The sequence below is a fragment of the Ips typographus genome, linkage group LG6, assembly GCF_016097725.1.
Source record: "Ips typographus isolate SLU linkage group LG6, UJ_Ityp_2.0, whole genome shotgun sequence".
Lineage (NCBI taxonomy): Eukaryota > Metazoa > Arthropoda > Insecta > Coleoptera > Curculionidae > Ips > Ips typographus.
The window spans coordinates 320,616-345,877 of NC_138427.1; the positions used below are offsets into that span (position 1 = coordinate 320,616).

The following is a 25,262-nucleotide window of genomic DNA, read 5'->3' on the forward strand; positions in this document are numbered from 1 at the left end:
CCGGTAAAAAAACTCATCAATGCGAAGAGTGTAGACAATGTTTTGTAAGTAGAAGTGCGTTGACTACTCATTTGCGAAGTCACACCGGCGAAAAACCTTTCAAAGGTAATACCTGTAATATATGTTTTTCGCAAAGATCACATTTGCGGAGACATTTTCGGATTCATACCGGTGAAAATCCTTACCAATGCACGCTATGTGGAAAAAGTTTTACAAGAAGAACAAGCTTTGAAAAGACATTGAAATGTAAACAGTGTGATTTCAAATACAACTGGTAAAAAATCTTGTAGTAATCCACTTTTGGAGATAGGCCGCTTCCAGTTTCCTCCATGTCGACCTGTCTTATGCTGGGATTATCCAGTTCTTCCCCGCTCGTCCCTGTATGTCGTCTCGACATCTTAGCATGGGTCTGCCTCTGCTTCTTTTTTTTCTTCATGGTCTCCACCGCATTATGATTTTGGTCCATTTCTCATTATTTCGCGCAACGTGCTCCGTCAACGCCACTTGTTTCTTGCAGCTTGTATGACACCTCTATGACATCACTTAGTCTGGTTTATGCTCTGATATCCTCGTTTCTCTCTATCTCTTAAGCTAATTCTCAGCATCGCACGCTCCATCGCATGTTGACAAACCCGTAGTTTTTGTTCATAGTGACTGTCTCGAGCCCGTATAATAACTGGCACAGTTCGCAGCATCGTATATTTTCCGTTTCAGATTACTTGGTATCTTCAGTTCTTTGAGGATGTATGCGAGTTTCCTAAATGCTGCCCATGCCAAACTGATTCTCCTCTTTATCTCAGCTGTGTGGTTGTCTTTGCCTAGCCTGATGCTGTGTCCAAGATAGATATTCTTTCACTAGTTGAAGTGTGTGATTATCGATGTTGATATTGTTTGAGGTCATGATCTTCGTTCTCTGGAGGTTTATTTCAAGTCCTACCTTCTGTGACTCTTTCTTTAATTCGCATATCATGGTGCAGTGTTCGTCCTGGTCGGTGCTCAGAATGACAATGTCGTCAGCGAATCGCAGAGGACTAAAAAATCTCCCGTCTATGTTGACATTCCTGTGTTGCCATGTCAAGTTCTTAAACACGTACGAAAATACGATTTTTCAATCAAATCAACCGTACAGGCGCAAAAAAATCAAAACCGTTTTTCCATGTTAATCTCCTATGTCCAGGGTGCTCTTGGACACCTGGTTTTCGGTACACTTCTCAATCAGAGTACGCATCGTTTGAATGTGGTCGTTTGTACTAAAGCCGCTTCGGAACACGGCCTGTTCCACTGGCTGGTAGAAATCGAACTTTTTGTTGTTTGGTTAGAAGTTTATACAAAACGGACAAAAAACTAATCGGTCTATAGTTTTAGATGTTGGTTCGGTCGCCTTTTTTGAGGAGGATTACTACCTCGCCAATTCTCCAGGCGTCGGAAATTTTTTCCTCCATACGTTTGTTAAGTAGGGTGATCAGTTCTTTCCTTCCCCCATTTTTCACCATTTCTGTAGTAAGGTGGTCTTCTCCTGGGGCATTTCGGGTTTTCATCTGCGTCAGTGTCATTCTCAGCTCTGCAGTATCGATCTCCGGGATGTCTTCGGAGCCAATATTCAGGACTACCTGGTCTTTACGGTTTAGGTAGGTACCGATTAGCTGTAGAGTTCCTGGTAGAACTAGTGAAAGTGATCTGTTCCCTCTCTGTCCCAACTTGTTCTTGTTAGTTCTTAATTTTGTATATGAGCGACTTTCCCTTTGTTCTTTTTTATCGGAGGATTTTCATATTCATGTTGTCTTCGGTGGCTTCTTGTATGATCTTTGTGTTATGAGATCTTAGGTTTTTTTTAATCGCTTTCTTTACTCGTTTGGGTAGTTGTCGGTATCCTATTGAGTCTGTCCATTTGTCTGCGTTTTGTTAGGAGTTCGTTTGTGCTCTGGCTGTGTTTCGTATTAGTTTTTGCTGCCATGGTTCTTACTTTCTTCGCTGCTGCTTGTATGCTGCTAGTGATTTTTTCCGATAATTCATTTAGACCCATACTTCTCAGATCTTCAGTTGGTTGTAGTTTTTTGTTGATTTGGGCATTGTATTCATCCATTTTGTCTGAGCTGAGTCCCTGTTGGACAAACAGCTTTATCGATTTGCTTTTTTCTTTCCAAGCCTGTGTTTATACATATTTATTGTGGCTTACGATTCTGTGGTGGCTCCCGGTATTGAAACGGCTAAGAACTGATACGTCGGTACAATCCGTAGTAAGTATACAGGGTGTCCCACGACGAAAGACATCGATTGATATTGCAAAAAGTATAAATAGGAGAGTTTTGAAAATTAGGCAGGATACTGATGTGGGCATGCCCAATCTAACTAAAATATTTTCAATATGGCTGCACTTCCGTTTATACCGGAAGTCGATCACAACTTTCTTATTTTAAATAGAACTCCCTATATATTATTACATATTTGGATTCCTCACAAAATTCTGACCAACTTTTGTGTACAATGCCCTATCCCTATCTCTAGCCGTTTTCGAAATATTTGATGTTTTTCCAAAAAAGTGACAGTTGCAACGCTCAACATCTTTTTGTATTCTGTCAAAAGCGTATTTTATTTTGCAATGAAACTTTGGGTTATTGTAAATAACGGATCGTTTTATTAAACTGAGGGTGCGTAATGAGTCATTTGTATACAGGGTCGTCAAAAAAAAATCATAAACTTGCCACTAAAAAAAATGAAAAGTCTCAAGTTTTTTAAATAGAAACCCACATTTTTTATGACGGAATCATTTTGAGCATTAAAAATTACTATACGCTTCAATTTACTTGCCTATACCTAAATCCAACCCATTTCGTTTTATTTGAGAATAAACATTTTTTTATTAAATGCCACTAATATACACTATACAATTAGTTGTACGACAAGTTGTACAACTCAGGTAGATTCGACCGTCGAAACGATAATTGCATAGTGTGTGATGCTGTCGTCCAACAAGTCGTACGACCCGGTTGAATCGTACGGTAGTTTGACTGGACAAAAATTTATCGTACCACAGCGTTTGATATACGACAAATCAGACTCAATTCGACATAAACTTAAAAAAGAACTTAAAACTCTCGCAAATATGGAGACTAATACATTTTGGACTGAATTTATGGATCTCTATCGTGAGCAGGTTTGTTTGTGGGATGTGAAATCCAATGAATATGCCAATAAACATAAACTTTTTCCTAACTTTTCTTTCATCATGAACTAAAGCGACTACTATTGCTGCTGTATTTGTTGTTCACAACGAACGCGGCATGATGCTCTGTGTGCTACAGAAATTTAAAACGTACTGCAAATCTTCAAGACCGATTGATGCTCAGATCGTTTGTGTTTGTGGCCAAAATCATGTGCAACTTGTCGCATCAATTGTAAGTTCAATCTATCGTACAACTTGTCGTACAGCTAATTGTATAATCTATGGGCCGTTTAAGGCTGCATGGTTGGGATTAGCTGGTACTCTAGTTGGCCATGCTTTTGACACACGGTGATATTGGAGACCTGCAGAGCATGTTAATAACACTAGTGACTTGAGTGTTTTGACAACTGCAAATATGCCGTCGCGGTTACGTTATTCAAACCAAGATTACTTAAATCTGTTTATTATTTACGGAGAATGTGATAAAGTTGTAAGTAGAACATGTGAGGTAAATAATTACACTTACTTACGTGATACTTACTATAACCAATGCAGCTGTGAACAAAGCGAGCTAATTATATGATGATAACTAGCTCATTAAAGGACCCTGTGACCTGATCATTAAAACAACTAGGTAAAATTCAATTAAACATATTGAGAAATAGCTTGATCGGCCACAATACAGTTACAATGAAAAAAAAATCACAAGCTAATGATTGGATCAGAAAATAATTAAGTTAATTAAAGCTATCAACAAGAAAGGTAAAAAAATAATGATAGGTAAGTCAAAGTAGCTCCACTAGGTAGCTCAATCAAAGGTAGAAATTCAATACTATCAATTCAGATGGTCGCAAGGATTACCAGTTATAAAGGGGAACTTTTTATTAGTGGTTAGTTAGGTAAATAGGCTTGCCTGACAACTCGACTAGGATTTGGAGGCCCAAGATGGATCAGCCTCAAGATGAATCCCTGTCCCACGACTAAACTGTGCGGTTCAGTCACGTAACCCTAGCGTTTTGCCCTAACCAAGGACCCTTAGAAAGCAAAGATATGAGTGAATAAGGACCCTGGCTATCCCAAATAAAGGTATAGATACCGTTACTTGATATTAAACAAGGGTAGGTCTCCCCCTCTGGACACAAATGGCTTAGCTGGCTCTAACCTGAGCGGGCACATTTCAATAAGGTTACATTTGACCCAAGAAGAAAAGAAAACTTACCCTCCCCGCAGAAGAAAGCACTACAAATCCGCATAAGCGACAACACTTAAAAACTCGTAAAATTCTCAACAAGTGAGTAACAAAGAGTCTGTTCTGTTCTGTCTAACTGTGAGTTCGTCGTTTGCTGTCTCCAAAATAGGCGTTTGTCGAAGTTTCTTCATCGGCTTAGATGTTACCAGGTCACACCTTACAATAGATCTTGTTGCCCCAGTGTCAATGGTAAACTCATACACATTTTTTGTTGTTCAATAGTCCTTGAATGACTAAACTATCATTACATTTTTAACCAGAGAAATATTTAATTTGAGGGCTGAAGAGTTACTTGCCAGGGGTCGCCTTCTTACTCCGGTAACCTCGAGTTTTCCTGGTGCTGGTTTTTTCGGTACTGAGGGTTTTCAGTTCAATTTCTGCCGTAATCTCTTTTACGTCCACAGTTCTAACATTTTATATCTTCTCTAGATGGAGAGTGACTTCTCTGTTATTGTCGCCTTTTTGCAGGAGTTCGTCCAGCTTTCCAAGTTCCTAAATTGTCCAACTTTTGTAGATCTGCGCCTCTGACACCATCAGTAAAGTTTTGGACCGCGATCTGATTCAGAAAATTTTTCGGTGCTTGTGGATACGCCGGTTGATTGAGTTGCTCAATTTCAACCCCAAATTCCTGTAGAGTCTCTGATGGTCCTTGGTCTCTACTTTTCAATTGGCTCTGGTACACCTGTGTCAAGTGCTTATTACCGAATCGTAGTTCTAGCGCATTTGCAAGGGAATAGTAATTTCTTTGTTTACACTCCGGGGTGTTCTGGAGTATCTCGAGAACTTTACCTGGGTACCTTTTTGATATTCAGTCCACCCATTAGCCACAGTGGCAGCCTCTGCTTCCAATACAACTTCCACGAAGTTTTCCCGTCAAACTTTGGCACCTTATAATTCATTGTCGTATAAGTATTAAACTAAGTTGAAATTAAATTTAAGAAAAGCAAAGTTTTCCTATTACCAAACCGTTCCAATCTGTCCCTTGTTTGGTTTCTGGGACTAAACTAAAAGGCAATTTTGAAAATGCAGTGAACCACATGTTCTTATTTTTTTTAGAGGACGGGAAAAAATTATCTAATTTGGAAACCGGGTAGGTACCTATGAGTTTGTCATAAAATTCTCTAAAACTTTCCCCATTTAACCGATCTTGTATCTATACAACAGAATCCCCATACATGCATCACCTCACTATGTATTCTTGACTAACTTTATGTGCTTTAATAGCCTCTGGAGATATATAATAAAATAAATATGTTGGACCACTCAATTTAGGATCTAATAAAATGTTTCGTAAACTGAGTGTTATTTGGTTTAAAACCACTTTACTTGTTCAGCATGACAGTTTAATTCTTCCATTAGAAATAGAGGCCAAAAAATTAATTATGTAAACACCTAGGATGATTATTAAGTGCTGATATTCAGTTTAGAAGTCTAATTGTGGTATGTTTTATGCATTACATTTAAACGTTTAACAGGATGGGGGTGACTTAATATACTGTATATTGTGGTTTTGCAAAATTGTTGACAGGGACAAGCGTAATATATTATTTAAATTTCAATTATTGTTGTTATTTTATAACGGTCTCCTCTAATTTGTTTTAGAATAGTAATTTATACTAATAAAATATTTACAACGCAAGTCGACTATTTAATACATGAGTGAATTAAGAGAAACTTAAATATTTTGCTAAACTTTACAAAGATGGAGGTAAACATGCATTCTGTTGATATTTAAAATATAAGGTTAGTTAATTTTTCAGATATTTCCAAACTGTAGGCAGTTGATGATATCAATGTACTGTTGTTCTGCAATTGGATGTTTTCCATCAGAGTTGATGTTCAAGAACTATAAAACTTTTCAAAACGCTTATTCGCTTTATGGCAAAGTCATGTTCACGTACCACGTCTGGCTGATGTGTACAATCTACATGGAGTTATCTCACTCTCTCAGTATAGATGTAGTATCTGTGATTCTCAGCGTCGGTTTAATCAACTCCGCCACTGTTTTCCGACAATGGAGGATTAGATTTGATACTAGATTTATCAAACTAGTTCAAAGAGTAATTGATATGGAACGCGCTATATATTCTATACAATTGCCTGAGGTCTTATATACCTATTTTTATAAAATTTAATTTAAATTGACTCAGTAACACTTTTTGTTTTAGATCGTTGACGCATACAATGCTTTTGTTAAAAAGTACAATAAAAATTGCAAAGCATACTTGTATTTCATGGCAGTGCTTACACTGAACTTTTTTATTAGACCGATGTTGGTTCCGCCAGTTGAAACGTATATGGGAAATGAAACCATTATCACTAAGGCGTTACCCTTCCCTTGCTGGTTACCTTTTGATAAACAAAAACACTACGAGGTAAGTATTTATCCCAGTAAGAAAATAAGTGAACCTCTTGTCTTCTAGTGCAGAGGGAACATTAACACATATTCCAAATGTTCCGGAATATTCTTCTTTTGCCACAAGGCATAAGCTGCAACGATGAAATTTTGGCATATCACTCAAGGTTAAAAAACTATCTCTAAAACGTCTATCTCTTGATGGTAGTTTCAATTTTTTAGGACCTTGGTTTTCGGGCCAGCGACATTTACAATTTACAATTTTAATTGTATGTTCTTCAAAAATTCTGCACAAACAGCTAAGGTTTAATGAAGTTTTATCCATCCAGTTTCCAAATATCTAAGTTTAAATTTTGAGCAAAGAACAACAGGTTTCCATTATTGACTGAAATACTTAAAAATATCCAAATAGAAAGTGGACATATTTTGATTATTTTGAAGGTTCGAAAACAGAGAGTACCTACTACTCATCCGCCTTCTGATTGAGTATTATCAGGTATTTTAGTCAGTAATTAAACCTGTTGTACTTTGCTCAGTTAAAGTCAAATACCTGAAAACTTCGTTAACTTTAATTGCTGATTATAACTCTCAGAGAAAAATTTGGAAAATGGTTAAAGGAACGTGGTGAACTGATCTGAATACTTACGTTTCAAAACTTTGAAAACAACTATCCAGAGATGTTTTAACTGTACCTTTCCGGAACAGTTGGAATACCCTGTATATAAACAACCTTTATTTCTAAAGAAATAGGCTATCGACCTATTGGTCTTTCTGCCCTTGTCACAAAAATAGTATATTACATACTCAGGTGGAAAGTGTTTGATTTCTGTCGAGAAAATCGATCTTTTTAAACGTGTATTCCAATAGGGTCGTAAAAAGTTTAGGAGATATAACATCACCCTGTCTCACACCTCTTTCAGTTTTATGCAAGCCTTGGCATTTTCATAAACGTTTTTAATGATATTAATGACACCTATTAAGGCTGGTAGAAGTCCAATTTATGTGTGATTCACTTGGTAATCATCGCACGAACCACTTGTACAGATGGGAGAGCAGTCTAAATAAAAAAAAATTTTTAGGTTTGTTATATCACCTTTCTTGTGCATGATTGTTATTACTGCTCGATCCCACTGGGAAGGTGTTCTTCCACTGGTCAGGCACGCATTATAGAGCTTGCAGAGCATTTGATGCAATCAAGTTCCGCCCAGCCCAGCAGGACTGCTCTCAGTTCGTCAAGTGTCACATCTGGGATTTCTTCAGATCCCTGATTCGTTAGCGTTGGTATCTTGATGTTGCCAACGTTCACATTCGTGTTGCTGTAGAGTTCTTGGTAAAAAGACCTAACCACATTCAGAATCGTTGTTTCATGTTATATGTCCGTCTTGTTGTCTACTTAGTTATGTTCTTTTTGCCCTCCGTGAACGTTCTTCTAATTGACTTCAGACCCTTGTTTCCTTCTATGACTCTTGTCACTTCTCTTGTGTAAATGTTCTGATGTGATCTTTCCTGATAGCCTTTGATATTTCTCTGTTCAGTGTTCTAAGTCGACCCGTATTTCTAGCATATTTCTCCGGCATTTCTCGTCTTTCCTTCAGGTCTTTTTGTATTTTCACTGAGTTTGTCCTTCTTTGTAAATTTTTTCTTTTGATGTTTGTTTTTTGCTTGTAGAACGGCTTCCGTAAGGTGGGTGTTTAGCGACTCTACATTCGGTTGTTTCTGTTTGTACATTTATTTCCTGCTGGAAGTCTGTCAGACTTTCTAGGGGTTTCCATTTATTACTCGTTCCTATCAACTTGGACCTCTCTTTAAATTAAACACTATGCGTGCTCGAACCTTATGGTCGCAACCGATTGTAAACCTGTTCAAAACCGATACGTCATACACAATCTCCTTTCTGTCTGATATTATTAGGTCTATTTCGTTCTTGGTGTTTCCATCAAGACTCAACCAGGTCCACTTTCGTTGGAGTGGTTTCTCAAAAAACGTGTTCATTGCCAACATATTGCACTGCATCGGGAACTCAAGCAGCATTTGTTCTCTTTCGTTTCTATCTCCATACCCATGTGTACCCAGGGACATTTCTGCATCGTCCAATTTACGACCTAGTTTGGCATTGAAATCACCAATTAAAAGTGTATAGTGCGTAGGTGTCTGCTCCAGTGCGGTCTGTACATCGTCATAGAAGCATTCCATTTCTTCTGCTGAGTGGAGGTTGGGGCATAAACTTGAACAATTTTTAGAATTGTATCTGCTGTTCGATTTATAAACGAGGTAGATTACCCTTGGGCTAATGCTATTAATTTGGGTTATACGTTTTCGAGATAAAGGGTGGTAAAGTTAAAAAATAAAAATCAATTTTTTTTAAAATTTAATATACATTTTGTAGCATATTACTTTGAAAATCTGGTAGCCGAAGTTTTTTGAGATGCGAAACCCGAATTTAGACACTTACAATTTGAGCAAATTTCAGGTGACAGTGTTTCGGTACAGTATCGAACACTAAAAACCGAAATAACTCGATAACGATGTATTACATGTATGACATTAGCGATTCTTAGCAGGAGTACGTTTTTTGCTTTAAAATGTTTAAAACATCATTTTCCTTAAAAATTAATAAGAAAATTACTCCTAGAAAAAATACACTGTAAAGTGCCATCTAACGGCCGCAGTAAAAATGTGTCAAAATTCGGATTTCGTATCTCATCAAACCCCTGAGTACCAGATTTAAAAGTAATACGTTACAAAATGTACATTATATTTAAAAAAAATCAATTTTTATGTTTTAACTTTACCACCCTGTATCTCGAAGACGGAGCAATTTCGGACAAAAGTAATAGGTAATAAGGTAAGACAAAGGGTTGCTTTATTTAAATCGGCTTATTTTGATGTCAGGAATATGTCATAGGATTTTGTACAGACCTTTTAGAGATACCCTGTATAGTAGTATATTTTTTCTGCCGCAAGCCTCTACGATGGACAACACCATGACCTCTACAATATGAATTTAGCTTAAATTAACGTTTCCACTCTGTACATGTTGGACATAATTTTTGCCTACTACAGTGATTGTGACAAGATGTGTTTTTTCATCAATTAATCAATCAATCAATTAACCAATCTATTTTTTTTAGGTGGCTTATGTAGTCACGTGTTTACATTGCATAGTGGGTGCGTGTAGTGTTGCAATTAGTGATGTCTTTATGTGTACCTTAATAGTGCACCCACTCGGACTTCTCACTGTCTTTCGCCATATTTTGGTTAATTTTGAAAAACTGGCTCAAATACGGCAGAACCAGAACAAGTCGCTGAACATGGAAGAAGCCGAATATTACACATTTATTGGTATCATTGAATGGCATATTAAAATAATTGAGTAAGTATATCCATTAAGTCACATTAATTGTTAAGAAATTTGCGATACGATTTTTACGACCAGCTTGAACTGAAAGGACATACTGAGAATCTGGGGTCAGGCAAAGTTAGAGACATTTTAAAATTCAAAGACTGTCTGAAATGGCTCAGACAGACAGACTAAAATGGCTTAAACCTATTAGCTCAAAAACAGACTTAAATCGCTTAGGCCTATTTACGCAAAAGCCTCCAAACACTGAAGTAAATAAATTGTCTTCAGTTCCAAGATAGGCAGTAAAAGTTAGAGTATCTTCTCAACTTGTTCCCATTGAAGTTTCATGTGAATAAAAAAACAAGCATGTTCTCCTACATGTTTTATTGCACGTTCTGCGTTTTTGCCACAGATATGGAGCTTTAAGGGCCATTTGCAAAAATTCTAGCAGCTGTAGCAGCTACTATGCTACAGGACTGTCGTACCATCGAGAATAGATTGGGCAAATCCCAAAAGACAACCGAAGCCGGTTGTCTTTTGTGATTTGGTTGTCTTTGGAAAAAAATGCATGGCTGACGCAGGCTAACCTGAGTGTACTGATCTTTACTCGCTTTGAAGTTGTACTGCATAGTCTTTTATACTTTTATTGCAGTTTGTATGATGTATGAATGTGCATGCCAAAACTGGCATGGAAAATCGCAAAAATGATGTTGTGTGTCTGTTCCTCACATGCACTGTGCTGCTGTCCTGGTCTGTCCAGCATCAAGTATTCCCTGGTCCGACGGGCTTAGTTACGCTCAGAAAAACTGAGTAATCTCTGACCTAAAAACATTGTTTGGTTTTTGAAAGAGTCGTTCTGGACGAGTTATAATTGTATGTGTGAGCCACAATAGATTTACGATCGCATTTGAGGGTAGAATGTGACACTCACCACACAACATGACAAACATAACAAGGAGTTTAAATACATGTTGATATTAATGTTAAAAAGTCATTATGTAATACCCACCCTATAATAAGTTTTTGTAATATTTTAGATTTATAGAGGAATACAACAATGTAATGAATGGTGTAATGCTTTTTGACTTCTTGCAAAGCTCCGTACAAGTAGCTTTTATTGTGGTTCAGGTTATTGAGGTAAGTGTTGAAATAACGTACTTGTTGGCAATGCTTGTAAATTTGTACACCAACGTATTTTTTTAAGATTTTTTTTTTGTTTTTAACTGTCACATTTTACCTGAATTGCCACAATTCAAATTCCACGTAGCCTAAGTAAACTTAAAAATACATTGGTGCAATCGGCCATAAGTACTACAAGTTAAGTTTTAATTTCAGAGTGGAATTACACCAGTTTCATTAACTTTTGTACTTTCCTATATACTGACTATGCTGTTCCGCCTGGTACTGTATTACTATTACGGTAATGAAGTAACATTTTTGGTGAGTAAGCAATCTTATTAATATTGATTCTTGATAGTTTTTCCGGCTTATGAGCCGTGAATGTATGGAATTACTTCGTGACGTTTCGTCCACAACTGCGGCGGACAGTATCAAAGGCGATGACGTAACGGTCGAAGTCTCTCCCGTACTTTACGACGATGACTGAAGCGACTGCCGAATTATCGGTCTTATACAGTGTGTCCCGCTTTTCATCTTGATACTCAGTAAATAATAATGCACTTTTTTTTTAAATTATTGTGGTCATTGTATCTCAGAAAAATTAGGTAATTGGTATATAGTAAACATTTTTATTTACCATTGGGGTAGGGTGTTGGGGTGGAAAAAAGGGGTTGATTTTTCTAAAAAAAAGATATTAGGTTAGGTTACATTTTAAGTTAACTTTTTCTACCAGATTTAGAATCAAAATCTCCAAAAACGCTTTTGTCCATATTTTAGGTCTTATAACCTAACTCTGTGACAAAAAGAAAAATTTACTTTTTTAATTAATATGAATTTTAAAATAATTTTTATTTTTTAATAACTCCACTCAATTGGGATAATACGCCTACGTAAGGCAATAAGAGGTACTAAGGAGTTTTTGGGGATGCTGATTCTATACCTGGTAGAAAAAGTTAACTAAAATTTTCCCTAATATTTTTTTCCCCGAAAAATTAACTTAATAAAAATGTTTACTATGCCAAATACTTCATTTTTCTGACATACAATGACTATACGTTTATATCGAGCAAATTGAATCCGCTTAGTCAATCCGATCAAGTAAATTGCCATACAATCCTCGATATAAACAACGCAGATTAACGATTTGGATTGACTAGTCGATCATAAATATTTACAGGATTGAAACACTGAATCCGATTAAAACGCCATTTTTTAAACGAGATATACGGGATTTAATAATTTGGCATTTGACAACTGACGTTTACAAAGACAAGCGAATAGTAGTAATCACAAAAACAATTCCTATTTCTTGTTTTTGACTTATTTTCCGCTTTGAGTTTTATTTGAAATTTTAAAGCGCTCAATTCGTTTTGATTTGTTGGAGGGAAAACCGAAAACCCCGAAAACGGAAAGGTCGTTTGACATCTGACTGCGACAAAATAGAAATGTTGTCATTAGTGTTAAGTGTCAGTTATATTTATATTTTGTATTTTTTTTTATTTTGTTGCTGTTTTGCTCTGGTTCCATCGGCTTGTCTATATCGATTGACCAATACAAACAACGCTAAATACGAATAAAACGAGATTCAACTTATGATTGACCCCCTATACTCCTTCTTTCTCTGTCGATTTGTATTATGAAGAAGGCTTAAATCTTAACCTTATTTGATTCCATCTTTTTCTAATAGTAAAGGCTTAAAATAGGATTGACTTTATATTTTTCCAATCCTCAAAAAAGCTGCAGTAACTACGAGGCTTAACTGAGCCGACTTGGTGAAGCGGCTTGATTAAGTCTACGATGTATAGGGGATCATTGTTCTATCCGCTTCAATAATCGGATTAAGGTTACACGATATAAACATAGTCAATCAACCACCATAATAAAAAAACGCATTATTATTAACCGAGATATCAGGGTGTACTCATGAAAAGCGGGACACACTGTATATGAGCACGATGCATTGGGCAGGACACGTTTCCACTCCGGATTTAGAAAGGTTACTTCTTCCTTCCTGTTAAAGATTTTGTACAACATCGCCTTGGATAATGTCCGCCGCAGTTGTGGATGAAACGTCAGTCGGGAAGTAATTCCATACGACCACGGCTCATAAGTCCGAAATTTTCAAGAATCAGTTTCGACCGGCCGTGAAAGCCTTCACAGTCTAATCAATATTTCCATAAAAGTATGATTTAATAACATTATAGAGCGAACGTTTGGCCTATGATGTATGGGATGATCATTGGTTTGACAAAAATCCGAAAATTATATTTATGATGCGAGTGTTTATTATGAGATGTCAGAAATCGCTGGCTTATCGCATAGGGTCTTTTGGAACACTTTCTATGACAGCATTATTATCAGTAAGTATTTAATTGAAGAATTGGATTACAGAGTACCTACAACCCGTAAAAATAAATACTTTTTAATATTGAATATATTCTATAATATTAAATATTATTAAAAGTTTAAAATAGCTACAACTAATAACTTTTGCATTCTATTGCAGCTTTTGAGAACTACTTATTCTTACATAATGTTACTAAATGGATTTTCTCACTAGTAGTGTAATATAAAACATCTTTTAGTACATCTGATATGTTATTAGTTAAGACAGAGTAACTTTATTAATTAATAATAATAAAATTGTTTATCTTTAGATACTCATATTGATGTTTTTTAAATAAAAATAACTCCTTTTTAAATAGCACGTTTTGATGATATTTTCTGATATTCCAACCGGTGTTTAAAGTATGTCTTGTCTGCACGAAGGCAGGATGTGCTCAAAAAACGTGTAGTTGGATTATACAGAACAGCAAGACTAATATAAAATGAACAACCTTTGTATGCTGATGATACTCAAATATACAGGGTATTCCAAATGTTTCGAAACGGTTTACCTTTATCCACAAGGTGAAAGCTACAAAGATGGAATTTTGGAATATCACGTAAGGTTAAAAAATCTATCTCTTGATGGTCATTTCGAATTGTTAGGGCCCAGGTCTTCGGACCAGCGACATCCACCACCATTTTTTCTAATGGATCGGTAATAATTTTAATCAATTTTTTTGTTCTTTTCCTTGGATCCGCAAATAAAGTTTTGCAAAGTTTTATTCAGGCAGTTTTGAGAAATCTGAGTTTAAACTTTGAGCAAAGAACAACAGGTTTCATTGTTGACTAGAATACCTGATAACGTCAAATTAGAAGGTGAATTAGAGATGAGAAATGTATACGGTAGATAGAGATATGAGTTTTCGATCAGGGAATATATTTTTGAATATTTCTCGTGTTTGGGGATGTGAACGTCATCGTATCTGACCATCACGAGTAATGGTACTCGTTCTCTTTTATGTAATTGAATCATTTTGTATTTGTAATGTAACATTATAAATATTTGACACAAAACGTCAACCTATTCAAAAAGCCATCCCTAATCCACCTTCTAATTATGTATTAGGTCTGTTTGCAGAAGCAATCCCTGACTGGTTTCCAACTCAGAAACAGTAAATGTCAAGTTTCATTGATTGAATGCTCACGTGACTATGACTGTATGTATTCTGACTTGTGACCAATGGATGTATCTATTTCTCTGATTACTAGAGTATATCCAGCGAACCTACGGAGTAATAAAAGCGAAAATTAGGAGGGGTTGACCGGCCCCGTCCATTAGTATTGGTCTATATCCGGTCCGTTTTACAATATAATATCTTCTTCTCTCTCTAATATAAGGACTTCTCGGGTCTCATGTCTCGATTCACTTTTACGTACCTGTTTTACAGTGTAATGCGGGTCGACCAAAGTTGCCGCCCATCGAATTTTATTACTCCGTAGGTTCGCCGGATAGACTATAGTTGGAGATTCTCTATGCGAACAGGCCTATTAACAGGTTTTTTAGTCAACGTAGAAACCTGTTGTTCTTTCTTTATAATTTATACTCAGATTTATCAAAACTGGCTGGATAAAACTTTGTTAAATTTAACTGCTGATTATAAAATTTTGGTAGAACGTAAAAATTGATTAAAATCATAAACGATCCATTAAAAAAAAATGGTGGTGGATGTCGCTGGTCCAAAGACCCAGGTCCTAAAAATTCGAAATGACCATCAAGAGATAGATTTTTTAACTTTACATGATATTGTCACACCCGTGTTAGTAGTTACGGTGCACACCCAGTAACCAGCACAGTCAACAAGGTTAGCATAATGAGGTCGTTGACGAATATAAAAGATGCACCGTAGCTCGACTAAATCACCAAACCCTGGGGTCTTCCCCAGAGGGAGGTCACTGACTGATCTCTGGGTTAGTCTGGGTACGCCTATTGTGCAACGCAACGTGGAGCAGTAGGTGACCAAGTGCCACACCCGAGTATCAGCCGTAGCAAAGGAAACAGTATGGGCGTGCAGCAAGAGTTGCCGCACCTACTTACCTCCTTTTGCTAGAACGATAACGTCTTTACCGGCCCGGTGAATGCCCTCGGACACGAGTCTAGGGTTAATTCATCGCCGATAAAGCGTCGCCCTCCGTGAACCTCCCTTCAACTCTGACCATCTCCCCACATCATACTCTTCGCCATCTTGGCGATCTGGGGGTAAGATTATTATACCTGTTGTTTCATCTACTTAAATAAAGTGGGTTACCTGTGGAAACCTGAGTTTTTCTCCCTCTGAGCTACCCCTTAACGTGACAATATTTCAAAATTCCATCTTTGTAACTTTAACCTTGTGGAAAATATTAGATCGTTTCGAAATATTTGGAATACCCTGTATACGTCTTTTGCTTGTGATCGGACTAGTGATGCAAATGACAGACTGAGTCATGATCTTGATACCTTCTATGAGACAGCTGGTAAACACTTGCTACAGATCAACCCCGCCAAGTCTTTAGCTTTTTTTTGCAACGAGAATAGTCGTGAGCACATAAAAAATAATAATTACTGAAAATTTGTATAAGGGATTTTGCGAGCCAGTAAATACGATGCTTTTATTTATTTTGCAGTAGCTGATAGAGGGCGCTACCTGCAACCATTTCAGCTGCTTAAAAAGACTTAAACTTTTTCACCCAACTGAAACGGACATAAATCTTCAAAATATGATTCTAATATGTTTTCTGCGTAAAAAAGGTATACTAGTTCTAGATGTGATATTTAAAGTTTTAATATTGCATACATTTCTGTATGCTAATATTACTTATACGGTTAAATGGTTAAAGGGTACAGTACATTTACGTAATTCATACAAACCCTGAAAAAAACTAATTGGGAGACTTTTTAGCTAAATCACACAACAAAAAGACTGAAAAAATAAATGATAAATCCATACCTACGAATTTTCAGTAAATTTGGTGATACAACTTACACCACAAACCACTGAAATTTAAAGTATTAGCATTAAAAAAGGTTTGTTTTGGACAACAAGTAGACGCACAATAAGAACTTACTTTGATAAAAAAAAATATTTACTAATTTGAAAGTTGCTGTATGCAATATTAAAATATCGGATATCTCAAAAACAGTCAATACACTACCTATAATATGAACTTTCGGTATAGGACAATTTAGCTAAATCCTATTATTTTGATGTCAGGAATATGCTGTAGCTGTATGTCCCATTGCTTATGGTTCACCCTGTATTTACAAAACAGGAAGAACACTGTGTGGGTGCATGTAGCTTATTTGCGAATAGGTTTTGACTCGGTTTGACAAGTAAAACTTGTCAGAGTTTAGGTCAAAGAATCGATATAAACCCAATTCTCGTGAAGTGAACCAATATGCCACCACATGTGAGGCTGAATAATTCCGCTTGCTTTATTGAATTTTTTTTCGTAAAGAGATTAAAACTGTTACATATTTTTGTTGACATATTTTTCTTATTCTTCATTGATTCTTCCAATATTCGTCTGCGACAGTAGGGCATTTCAATCCACCGCCACGATTTATATTTTGACTACATTTTAGCTTTCACTTTAGCCGAAAAATAGCATTTCACGGTCTAGGTATAATACTGGTCTAGGGTAACTATTCTGGTAAAGCGATCATATAAACCATATGTCAGACGGTGTCAACATGTCAGAGTCAATCAAGCCAAAATGTTTTGATGCCAACTGTCAGTGAGGATGACGCCCAAAATTATGTTCTTTTACTGTGAAGATTAGCTGTCTATTTCATATCGCACGCTAAAAATTGCCTGTGATTGGTATGTTTCATAAAAGGTGATGACAAATTTACAGGTTTAAGAAAATATATCCAAATCAATACATTCCTATTTAAACAATTGTGATATGTACTTACTTTATAACAGTTAAAAATCTTGATTTTAAAAGTCATCAATACTAGATTTTAGAATTTCAAAACAACATAGTGACACTTTGACTGAAAACTGCAGTTTTTATTCATTGAACAATTTAGCATAGTTTATGGTGTTAGTTCTTCTTGCCAAAGTCGCTTTAACCAAAATATCCGGTGGCGTATACAGTTCTTTGATTGTTGGTACTTCAATCATAGCCTTTGTCCATTTTCTTAAATTTGGAATTTGGTCGGTTTTTAAAGGTAGGTTGTCAACTCCAAGGAGTGAAGGCAATGTTGCCGCACGTTCTGCCCAAGGCCATAACATATAGTCAACCTACAACAAATTGAATAGTCTTAGTTTCATTACTCCTCTCTCACATGTTGACGATTTCGAAATTATAGCACCTAAATGACAGTGATTAGTCATTCTAATTTTATAAAAGACACTACTGAATGTTTCGTAATATAGAATTAAATATCAAAATAATCTGAAATACAAATTGGTTCAATATTTCCACTTACCATTCCTGGACGATCTCCACCGAAAAATGGTCCACCTCTTTTAGCTAATTCATCTTCTAAAGGTTGGGCAGCCGGTAAAAGGACATCAAGTGCTTGTGGCACTGTGTATGGATCGGTACTATACTGAACTTTTGTTAAAGTCTGCGTGGCTGGTCCAAACAGTGTTCTGATCACTTCTTGGTCACGTTTTTTGGCCTCTGGATCTGATGGATAAAGAGGTTTGTCTGTCGGGTATTTTTCATCCAGGTAGTCTGCGATGTCCAGGCTTTCTATTACAATTTTATCTTCGTCGTACAATGCTGGGACTTGGCCTAAAATATTAACACATCTTATTAATATCATGAATTTCTCAATTCGTAGGAAACGATAAATGTATATTCTATAGCAGTATTGGTGGATATGAAGCCGGGTGCACACGACTGGTGTATTTGGCAAATATTTGTCACTTGTCTGTACTAAGTCTTGTCAAGCCGTGTGAGTGGTTTGCTTGTGCCAATTATTTGTCACTGGTGCAGGTTGGCTTATTAAGTGAGTACTTCACGTCCGTTTGAACAAAAAATTATTTTTCGGCATTATTGTAGTTTTTGGTACAATAACACTATTAAATTTAAAAAAATCATATCTTGGTAAGGAAGCATTTGCGGACCATGTTCATAGGACATTTTCGACTCGAATTTACCTAAAGAAGTCGTAGTAAAATTTTGTCCCTTACCTCGCGGGACACCCTGTATGTAGGTATTATAATACCATTTTTCGCTTCTGGTTTGTTTAATGTAACAAGAAATCCTTACGTGCTACAAGTGTTTTCTTGGTACTTTCCAATTCATATGAATCCATTTTACGATACTATACAGGGTATCCCACGACGAAAGACATCGATTGATATTTTACTTTATTACATTCTCCGTAAATAATAAACAGATTTAAGTAATCTTGGTTTGAATAACGTAACCGCGATGGCATATTTGCAGTTGTCAAAACACTCAAAACTAGTGTTATTAACATGCTCTGCAGGTCTCCAATATCACATTGTGTCAAAAGCATGACCAACTAGAGTACCAGCTAATCCCAACCATGCAGCCTAATAAAAAAAAGGTTAATTCTCAAATAAAACGAAATGGGTTGGATTTAGGTATAGGCAAGTAAATTGAAACGTATAGTAATTTTTAATGCTCAAAATGATTCCGTCATAAAAAATGTGGGTTTCTATTTAAAAAACTTGAGATTTTTCATTTTTTTAGTGGCAAGTTTATGATTTTTTTTTGACGACCCTATATACAAATGAGTCATTACGCACCCTCAGTTTAATAAAACGATCCTTTATTTACAATAACCCAAAGTTTCATTGCAAAATGACTTAAGGTTTTGACAGAGTACAAAAATATGTTGAGCGTTGCAACTGTCACTTTTTTGGAAAAACGTCAAATATTTCGAAAACGGCTAGAGATAGGCATAGGGCATTGTACACATAAGTTGGTCAGAATTTTGTGAGGAATCCAAATATGTAATAATATATAGGGTGTTCTATTTAAAATAAGAAAGTTGTGATCGACTTCCGGTATAAACGGAAGTGCAACCATCTTGAAAATATTTTAGTTAAATTGGGAATGCCCACATCAGTATCATGCCAAATTTTCAAAACTCTCCTATTTATACTTTTTCCAATATCAATCGATGTCTTTCGTCGTGGGACACCCTGTATGTTATTCAGCTTTGTGTTGTTTTGGTTGGTAATAGTTGGTAATGAGTGTGCACGGTGTAGGACCCAGTTTGATTCAATTGAAAAAAACACGTTGTATACGTTGAGAAAATTAATTAATTTAAATGACAAATGAAAAAAATAATCTGCTTAGATTATTTTGGCAAGTTACCAAAAAATATCTACAACCCTTATTAGAACATTATTTAACAGAAGCAAAAATAAGTCCACTAGATGAAGTTAAAGATATAGACAAACTTTGTTTTTTGTTCAATTACTAAACCATTAACTTTATCTAAACCGGTTTTCAGTGGTTTTTTAAAACTGCAATTATTCCCTTATTTAACCGACTTTGTAGCTTTGCTAGTTTTTCAGATCCGTATCGCTCTATTCATCAAACAAACCCAACTTGTACAAATATGTAAGTATATCTTTAAAGTTTACCTTTGGGATGTATTTTGAAGTACCAGTCTGGCTTATTCATCAGGTCTATATTCACTATATCATGTGGAAGATTCTTTTCCTTCAACACCAGTCTAGCCCGCTTGGCAAACGGACAAATTTTCATAGAATACACTCGCAGTAGCCCTTTAACTCTAGGAGGTTCAACGGACCCTAAAATATAATCGATAACTTAACTAATAATATTTTTTAACAATTAAAATCCTACCAGCTGATAAATGCTTTTCAGACATTATTACACCTTTAACAATGTTGTTTAAAATGTTTTTAATCACTGGCATAATATCACAGTTTACCTCGATTTTATATTTCTTATCAGCGCAATCTGTTTCTAGAACTCGTATTAAAGTATTAGCGAACATTTATTTATTACATCAAATTTGTACTTCTGAAATCATTTCAATCTTTCGGTACTAGAGATTTTGAAGAGCTGCTGATAACTGTTACATTTTTTTTTCAATCAAGTCGTTAACGTTTTAAAAATGTTTAAACAAGATATCAATTTTATTGGAAATTGCTATGTCATCAAAAAAAAAAAGATAAATAAAATATGTGTTTTTAAACTTGCCTCATAACGGAAATATCGGGCCTTAAAGGAGTCAAAGGTGATTCTAAAAAATAAACTGGTTGTTCCAATAAGCCGTGCACGCGGCTCGTTCTCGGAAATCTGTCTAGAAAATGTGGTCCTGAGAAACTACTATAGATAATTATAATATATTTCCTAAATCCACCGCTAAGGGGCGTTTCGATACCACTAAAATGAACCGAAAACTGTACAAATTTAAATGAAATGGTATACCAAAAATATGATTTCCTGCTTTCGACAAACAATTTTGCTATTCGATTTTTTTTGTATCTCTTCATATAAAGTGGTAGGGGTGGTCCAAAGCTTCCTTTGAACTAAATGAAATATCTCGAAAACGGCCGATTGTAGAGACTTTGTTTTTGCGGCATTTGAAAGAGTTTTTTTTGTTATATGTAGACAGTTTTATCGTTGCTAGTTAGGTTTACTGTCTCACCACACAAAAAAGGTTTGTTGGAAAAATGGAATTTCGCACTATTTTCAACTAAGTTGAAAATAACATTAACCTAGTCGTCCCAACACAAGACCTTGATTGACTTGATACCTAAAAACGCTGACGTTTCGGTGGAAAATGTACCACCGTCTTCAGAGAATCTAAAAAAGAACACAACGGCAAAACACAGAAAATAAATATTAAACCTGATAATGTTCAATTTGTTCCTCTCAACTCCGAGAAGAGTCTTTTGTCAATAAAAATTGACATCAATTTTGACTTTTGTCATTCCAAATACATTAGATCTGTTCGCACAGGCAATCCCAAACTGAAAATCGGAAAATGTTGGTTTTTATTGGTTGAATACACAGGTGACATTGACATTTTGACATTTTCTGACCAATGGCTGTACATATTTCTCTCACACAACAGACCTAATGTTATGTAGACTGTCTCAAAACAGTGTTGGTAGAAGACATTATTCCAAAACTTAAGCATGTATCTATAGCCTACTTTCCTCAAAAATAATAAATGAAATGGTATTGCTTTTTGTTACCTGTTCCGTAACAGATCCGATCATCATCGTGGTGTCAAAATTGCAGTAAGCGGTCACTTCTATGACAAAATATCAGTGAAAAATTGTTTAAAACGCCTTTTACAGTTAACATATATGCATTATTGACTAAATAAGATTACTATATGTTCTAAAGGAGGTGGTTATAATGTACCAGGGCTTCCCAATAAGATGTTATTATATGCAGGATTACGTATATAAACTCTCACATAAAAACACAGAATTGCTTACAGAACCAACACACATACCTCGGACAACGGAAGAATACAACGGAACAACGACTACGGAAGAAACGAGAATGGAAAACGAACAAATTTAGAGTGGGATGATGGAACATCAACTCTTGGAATTCAAAAGACCAGACCATTCTCATGGAAATGCACAGTCTCCGACTGGATATATGTATGTATATCTGAAGTAATAAAAAAGGGGAACGGAGCAGCAAAATATAACATACATACTTATCTATAGTTGTGCAACATCTGGTGATATTTTACTCGAGAATGTACAAAAAGCGTTATGTACCAAATCTAGGAACAGCCATATTGATGCCGTATCATTCGGTTAACAAGGATATGATTGGTTAAAACAATCGAGGTTTTGATAGTTGTTGTGCAACATCTGGTGACATCTGTACTCAACTCTATGAGTTAGAAAGTGCTATGAACGCCATCTGTCGTTCCCAAATCTAGGAACAGCACCATTAATGCCGCATCATTCGGTAAACACCGATCTGATTGGTTGAAAATGGTGAGGTTTTTTTTTAATAATGAATTAGTTATTATTTTTTTTAGATTTGGAGACGCTATTTGTTCATTCTAAGTCATAGAGTTGAATACAGATCTCAGCAGGTGTTGCACAACTATCATGTTTGTCATCTAGTTGATATACTCGAATGAAGGTTTGGTTTTCTGGTAATCAAGCCCTATAGCCCCTCTGATGCGCCATAATACGGCAAAACCGGTCAGAGGTTGAGATTGTTAATCATAAAACAAAACCTCCCATTTTTAAGTTTTATTTTGAGTGATGAAGGATGGACGAAACACACACTACTACGTCATTTCCCTCTTCTCGGTTGATAATCTCCAAATTGGTGACCCCGAACGAAGAACCACGCAATCTTCCATCGGCTGCAGTTTCTTGGAGCACTTCTGGCCTCGTTCGACATTCCGTCCTGCAACCTTTGCAACTACTGTCTCTCACAAATATGCAACGAGCAATACAGTCCTAATTCTCCAATATCACGCCGTTATTCCAAGACAGTAGATAAGTACTTATACAGGTGTGGTAAATCCAAAACCGATCATAATAAAACCGTGTAACTGACAGAGAAACGTAGATAATTGCATGCGTGGGACAAAGACAGAAAACGAAAAAAATACCAAGTAGGCCATATTTTCAGTACGCTGTTGCCAAAATCCAATAGCGTCGACAAAATGTATTGGATCACCGCCCTCTGTACAAGAAAGCCAAGAAGGTGCATGCCAAAAATTCCAATATGGCCGAAATACTCGTTCGACAGTTTGCATTTGTTTGTATTGTGGAAATTGAGTTTTTCGATGATTAAATTAATTTTTAAGGTTTAAAGTCAAGACTAGAGTAATTTTTGTTTGCTATTATATATTGTTGTTTATATGTTTATTGTTCTAGTGAAAGTGTAGTTTGGGTTCATTATATTGTGTTATCACTATTGTTATTGTTCCTTCATTGTTCTATAATTTGTGGTTGGTTTTTTAACTTAAATTCTATTGCCTCTACAATATGCCGTCCACTGGTTGTTTGCCAAATTTCTAAAAGCAATTTGGTGAAAGGCCCAAAAGTGTCAGTCTTTTACTTTCCAAAAGACCCTGCTCGAACCCAACAGTGGTTGAAAGCTTTGAAGTGGAATGATTTTACTCCAACACAATACTCAGTGGTAAGTACAATATGCTTTCTCATTCAGTAAACTTATTGCCTCTTACATACATTGGTATGTGACTTATGTGAGTTACATTTTGAGGCCGCCTGCATTTTGAGAGCAACAAAGGTTTACTCTGAAGAAACAGTACAGCTTTTAGAAGTTCCATTGGCACATTTACATTTTAAAAGAAAGGTCTTGGTAATAATATAAAACCCATTTACCAGTTTTGCTTACCTAGATTCAAGGATTTCCAAATTTTCTTTGATTGAGCAGATTTACATTAGTTTGTTGTACTTTCCAAGACAAAGGGTTCTAACCAAACTTGCTTTGGCTGGACTTTATTGGATATAAAAAGCCATATCTATACATATCTCGATCAGGAATGAAGCGTTCTTTGATTTTTCACTCACAACTTCTAATCAACTACACGAAAAAATAAAAATAAAACATATTTTCTACTGCATCTCCATAGGTTTGTGTACAAAAAAAAAATCCGATAACGCCGCAATTAAAAGTGACATTCTAGGCTTTCTTGTACAGAGAGCGGTGATTGGATTAGTATTGGATTTTGGCAACAGCGTACTGAAAATATGGCCTACTTGGTATTTTTTTCGCTTTCTGTCTTTGTCCCACGCATGCAATTATCTACGTTTCTCTGTCAGTTACACGGTTTTCCTATGGTCGGTTTTGGATTTACCACACCTGTATAAGTTTCACGTCGCATACTGACCTATGTATAAAGCAAGAGGCTGCCAAGCCTTACTGACGAGTCCAAAGGCAGCTCCTGGGACGAAACACACATTATTACGTCATTTCCCTCTTCTCGGTTCTGCAGACACATTTTTAGATCAAACTATAGACATAAGCTTCACACAAAAACCTAATAGAATAAAGTTGTTTGGAGACAGTATTCGATGGTTTTGGCATACCAGAGAGCTACGTGGCAGGTTGTTTGAATATTGTTTACCCCGTAAAGCGTTTAATGACCACAGAAACATAACATTGCGCACTATTGCCAACATATTTGAAGGCGCGAAGTTTAGATTTCCATATTTATGCAATGTTATTGTCCAGTAAGTTCGGTTGGCAATAAAATCACCTGTGTTATGACGTGACGTTATACTATCTGTTCAGCGACTTCTGACTGTTGCGTCACAATTACCAGCAAAAAACGTATATCGGTAATTAAATGGGATATTGATTGATTGTCAAGGGGCGCTACGATAGATCACCACCCCGTGGTGCACCCTGGGTAACGCTAAAGAAATATTACTACTGGATGCCAAACTAGCTATCGTGCTCTCTTGGCTGGCAACACGATACAGATAACATGGAGAATTGCAACGGTGGTTCTCAGCACCAACTGACGAGGCATATTGGACCAACCCTTCGCATATGCCAATTAAATATAGAGGGAATTTGCAGGTCAAAATCGGAAACCCTCTCAAAATTAATGACCGAAAATAAAATAGACGTTTCGACTTTCCAAGCGAGGTAAGATCTCATGATACCGCATGTTTGGAGTTACTTACAACGTTGTTTATGGGACTGCAACGTACGTGCGCAATGGTATCCAAGA

General features: G+C 36.2%; 2 protein-coding genes across 3 annotated transcripts in view; one reads left to right on the plus strand and one right to left on the minus strand.

Annotated features, from left to right (window-relative positions):
- The first annotated feature begins 228 nt into the window (after positions 1-228).
- The window catches only part of LOC145731064 (odorant receptor 67c-like), a 179,942-nt gene continuing 154,908 nt past the window's right edge, over positions 229-25,262 (plus strand). The window contains exons 1-7 of one of the 2 annotated variants that reach the window (XM_081982648.1): positions 235-6,517; positions 6,581-6,787; positions 9,900-10,141; positions 11,149-11,248; positions 11,447-11,551; positions 13,435-13,590; positions 13,737-14,560. In XM_081982648.1, the coding sequence (XP_081838774.1) occupies positions 6,197-6,517; positions 6,581-6,787; positions 9,900-10,141; positions 11,149-11,248; positions 11,447-11,551; positions 13,435-13,590; positions 13,737-13,790 (1,185 nt within the window). In that variant the 5' untranslated portion in view covers positions 235-6,196 and the 3' untranslated portion in view covers positions 13,791-14,560. Of the gene's footprint in view, positions 6,518-6,580; positions 6,788-9,899; positions 10,142-11,148; positions 11,249-11,446; positions 11,552-13,413; positions 13,591-13,736; positions 14,561-25,262 lie in introns of those variants that run through there. The other variant, XM_081982649.1, reaches the window with a different exon arrangement.
- On the minus strand, positions 17,584-20,560 carry LOC145731070 (glutathione S-transferase omega-1-like). Its single transcript, XM_081982656.1, has 4 exons — positions 20,402-20,560; positions 20,176-20,346; positions 18,033-18,343; positions 17,584-17,844 (listed from the first exon to the last, which is right to left on the minus strand). Exons 1-4 carry the CDS (start codon positions 20,553-20,555, stop codon positions 17,611-17,613), a joined length of 870 nt encoding a protein of 289 aa, XP_081838782.1. The 5' UTR covers positions 20,556-20,560; the 3' UTR covers positions 17,584-17,610.

Excerpts from the sequence above, each read along its gene's own strand:
- LOC145731070 (XM_081982656.1), bottom strand. The coding sequence starts at position 20,555 with ATGTTCGCTAATACTTTAATACGAGTTCTAGAAACAGATTGCGCTGAT. Across the intron at positions 20,347-20,401 it reads TGAAAAGCATTTATCAGCTG|GGTCCGTTGAACCTCCTAGA; the intron begins GTAGGATTTTAA and ends ATTATATTTTAG. Across the intron at positions 17,845-18,032 it reads GTGGAGATCGTCCAGGAATG|GTTGACTATATGTTATGGCC; the intron begins GTAAGTGGAAAT and ends AATTTGTTGTAG.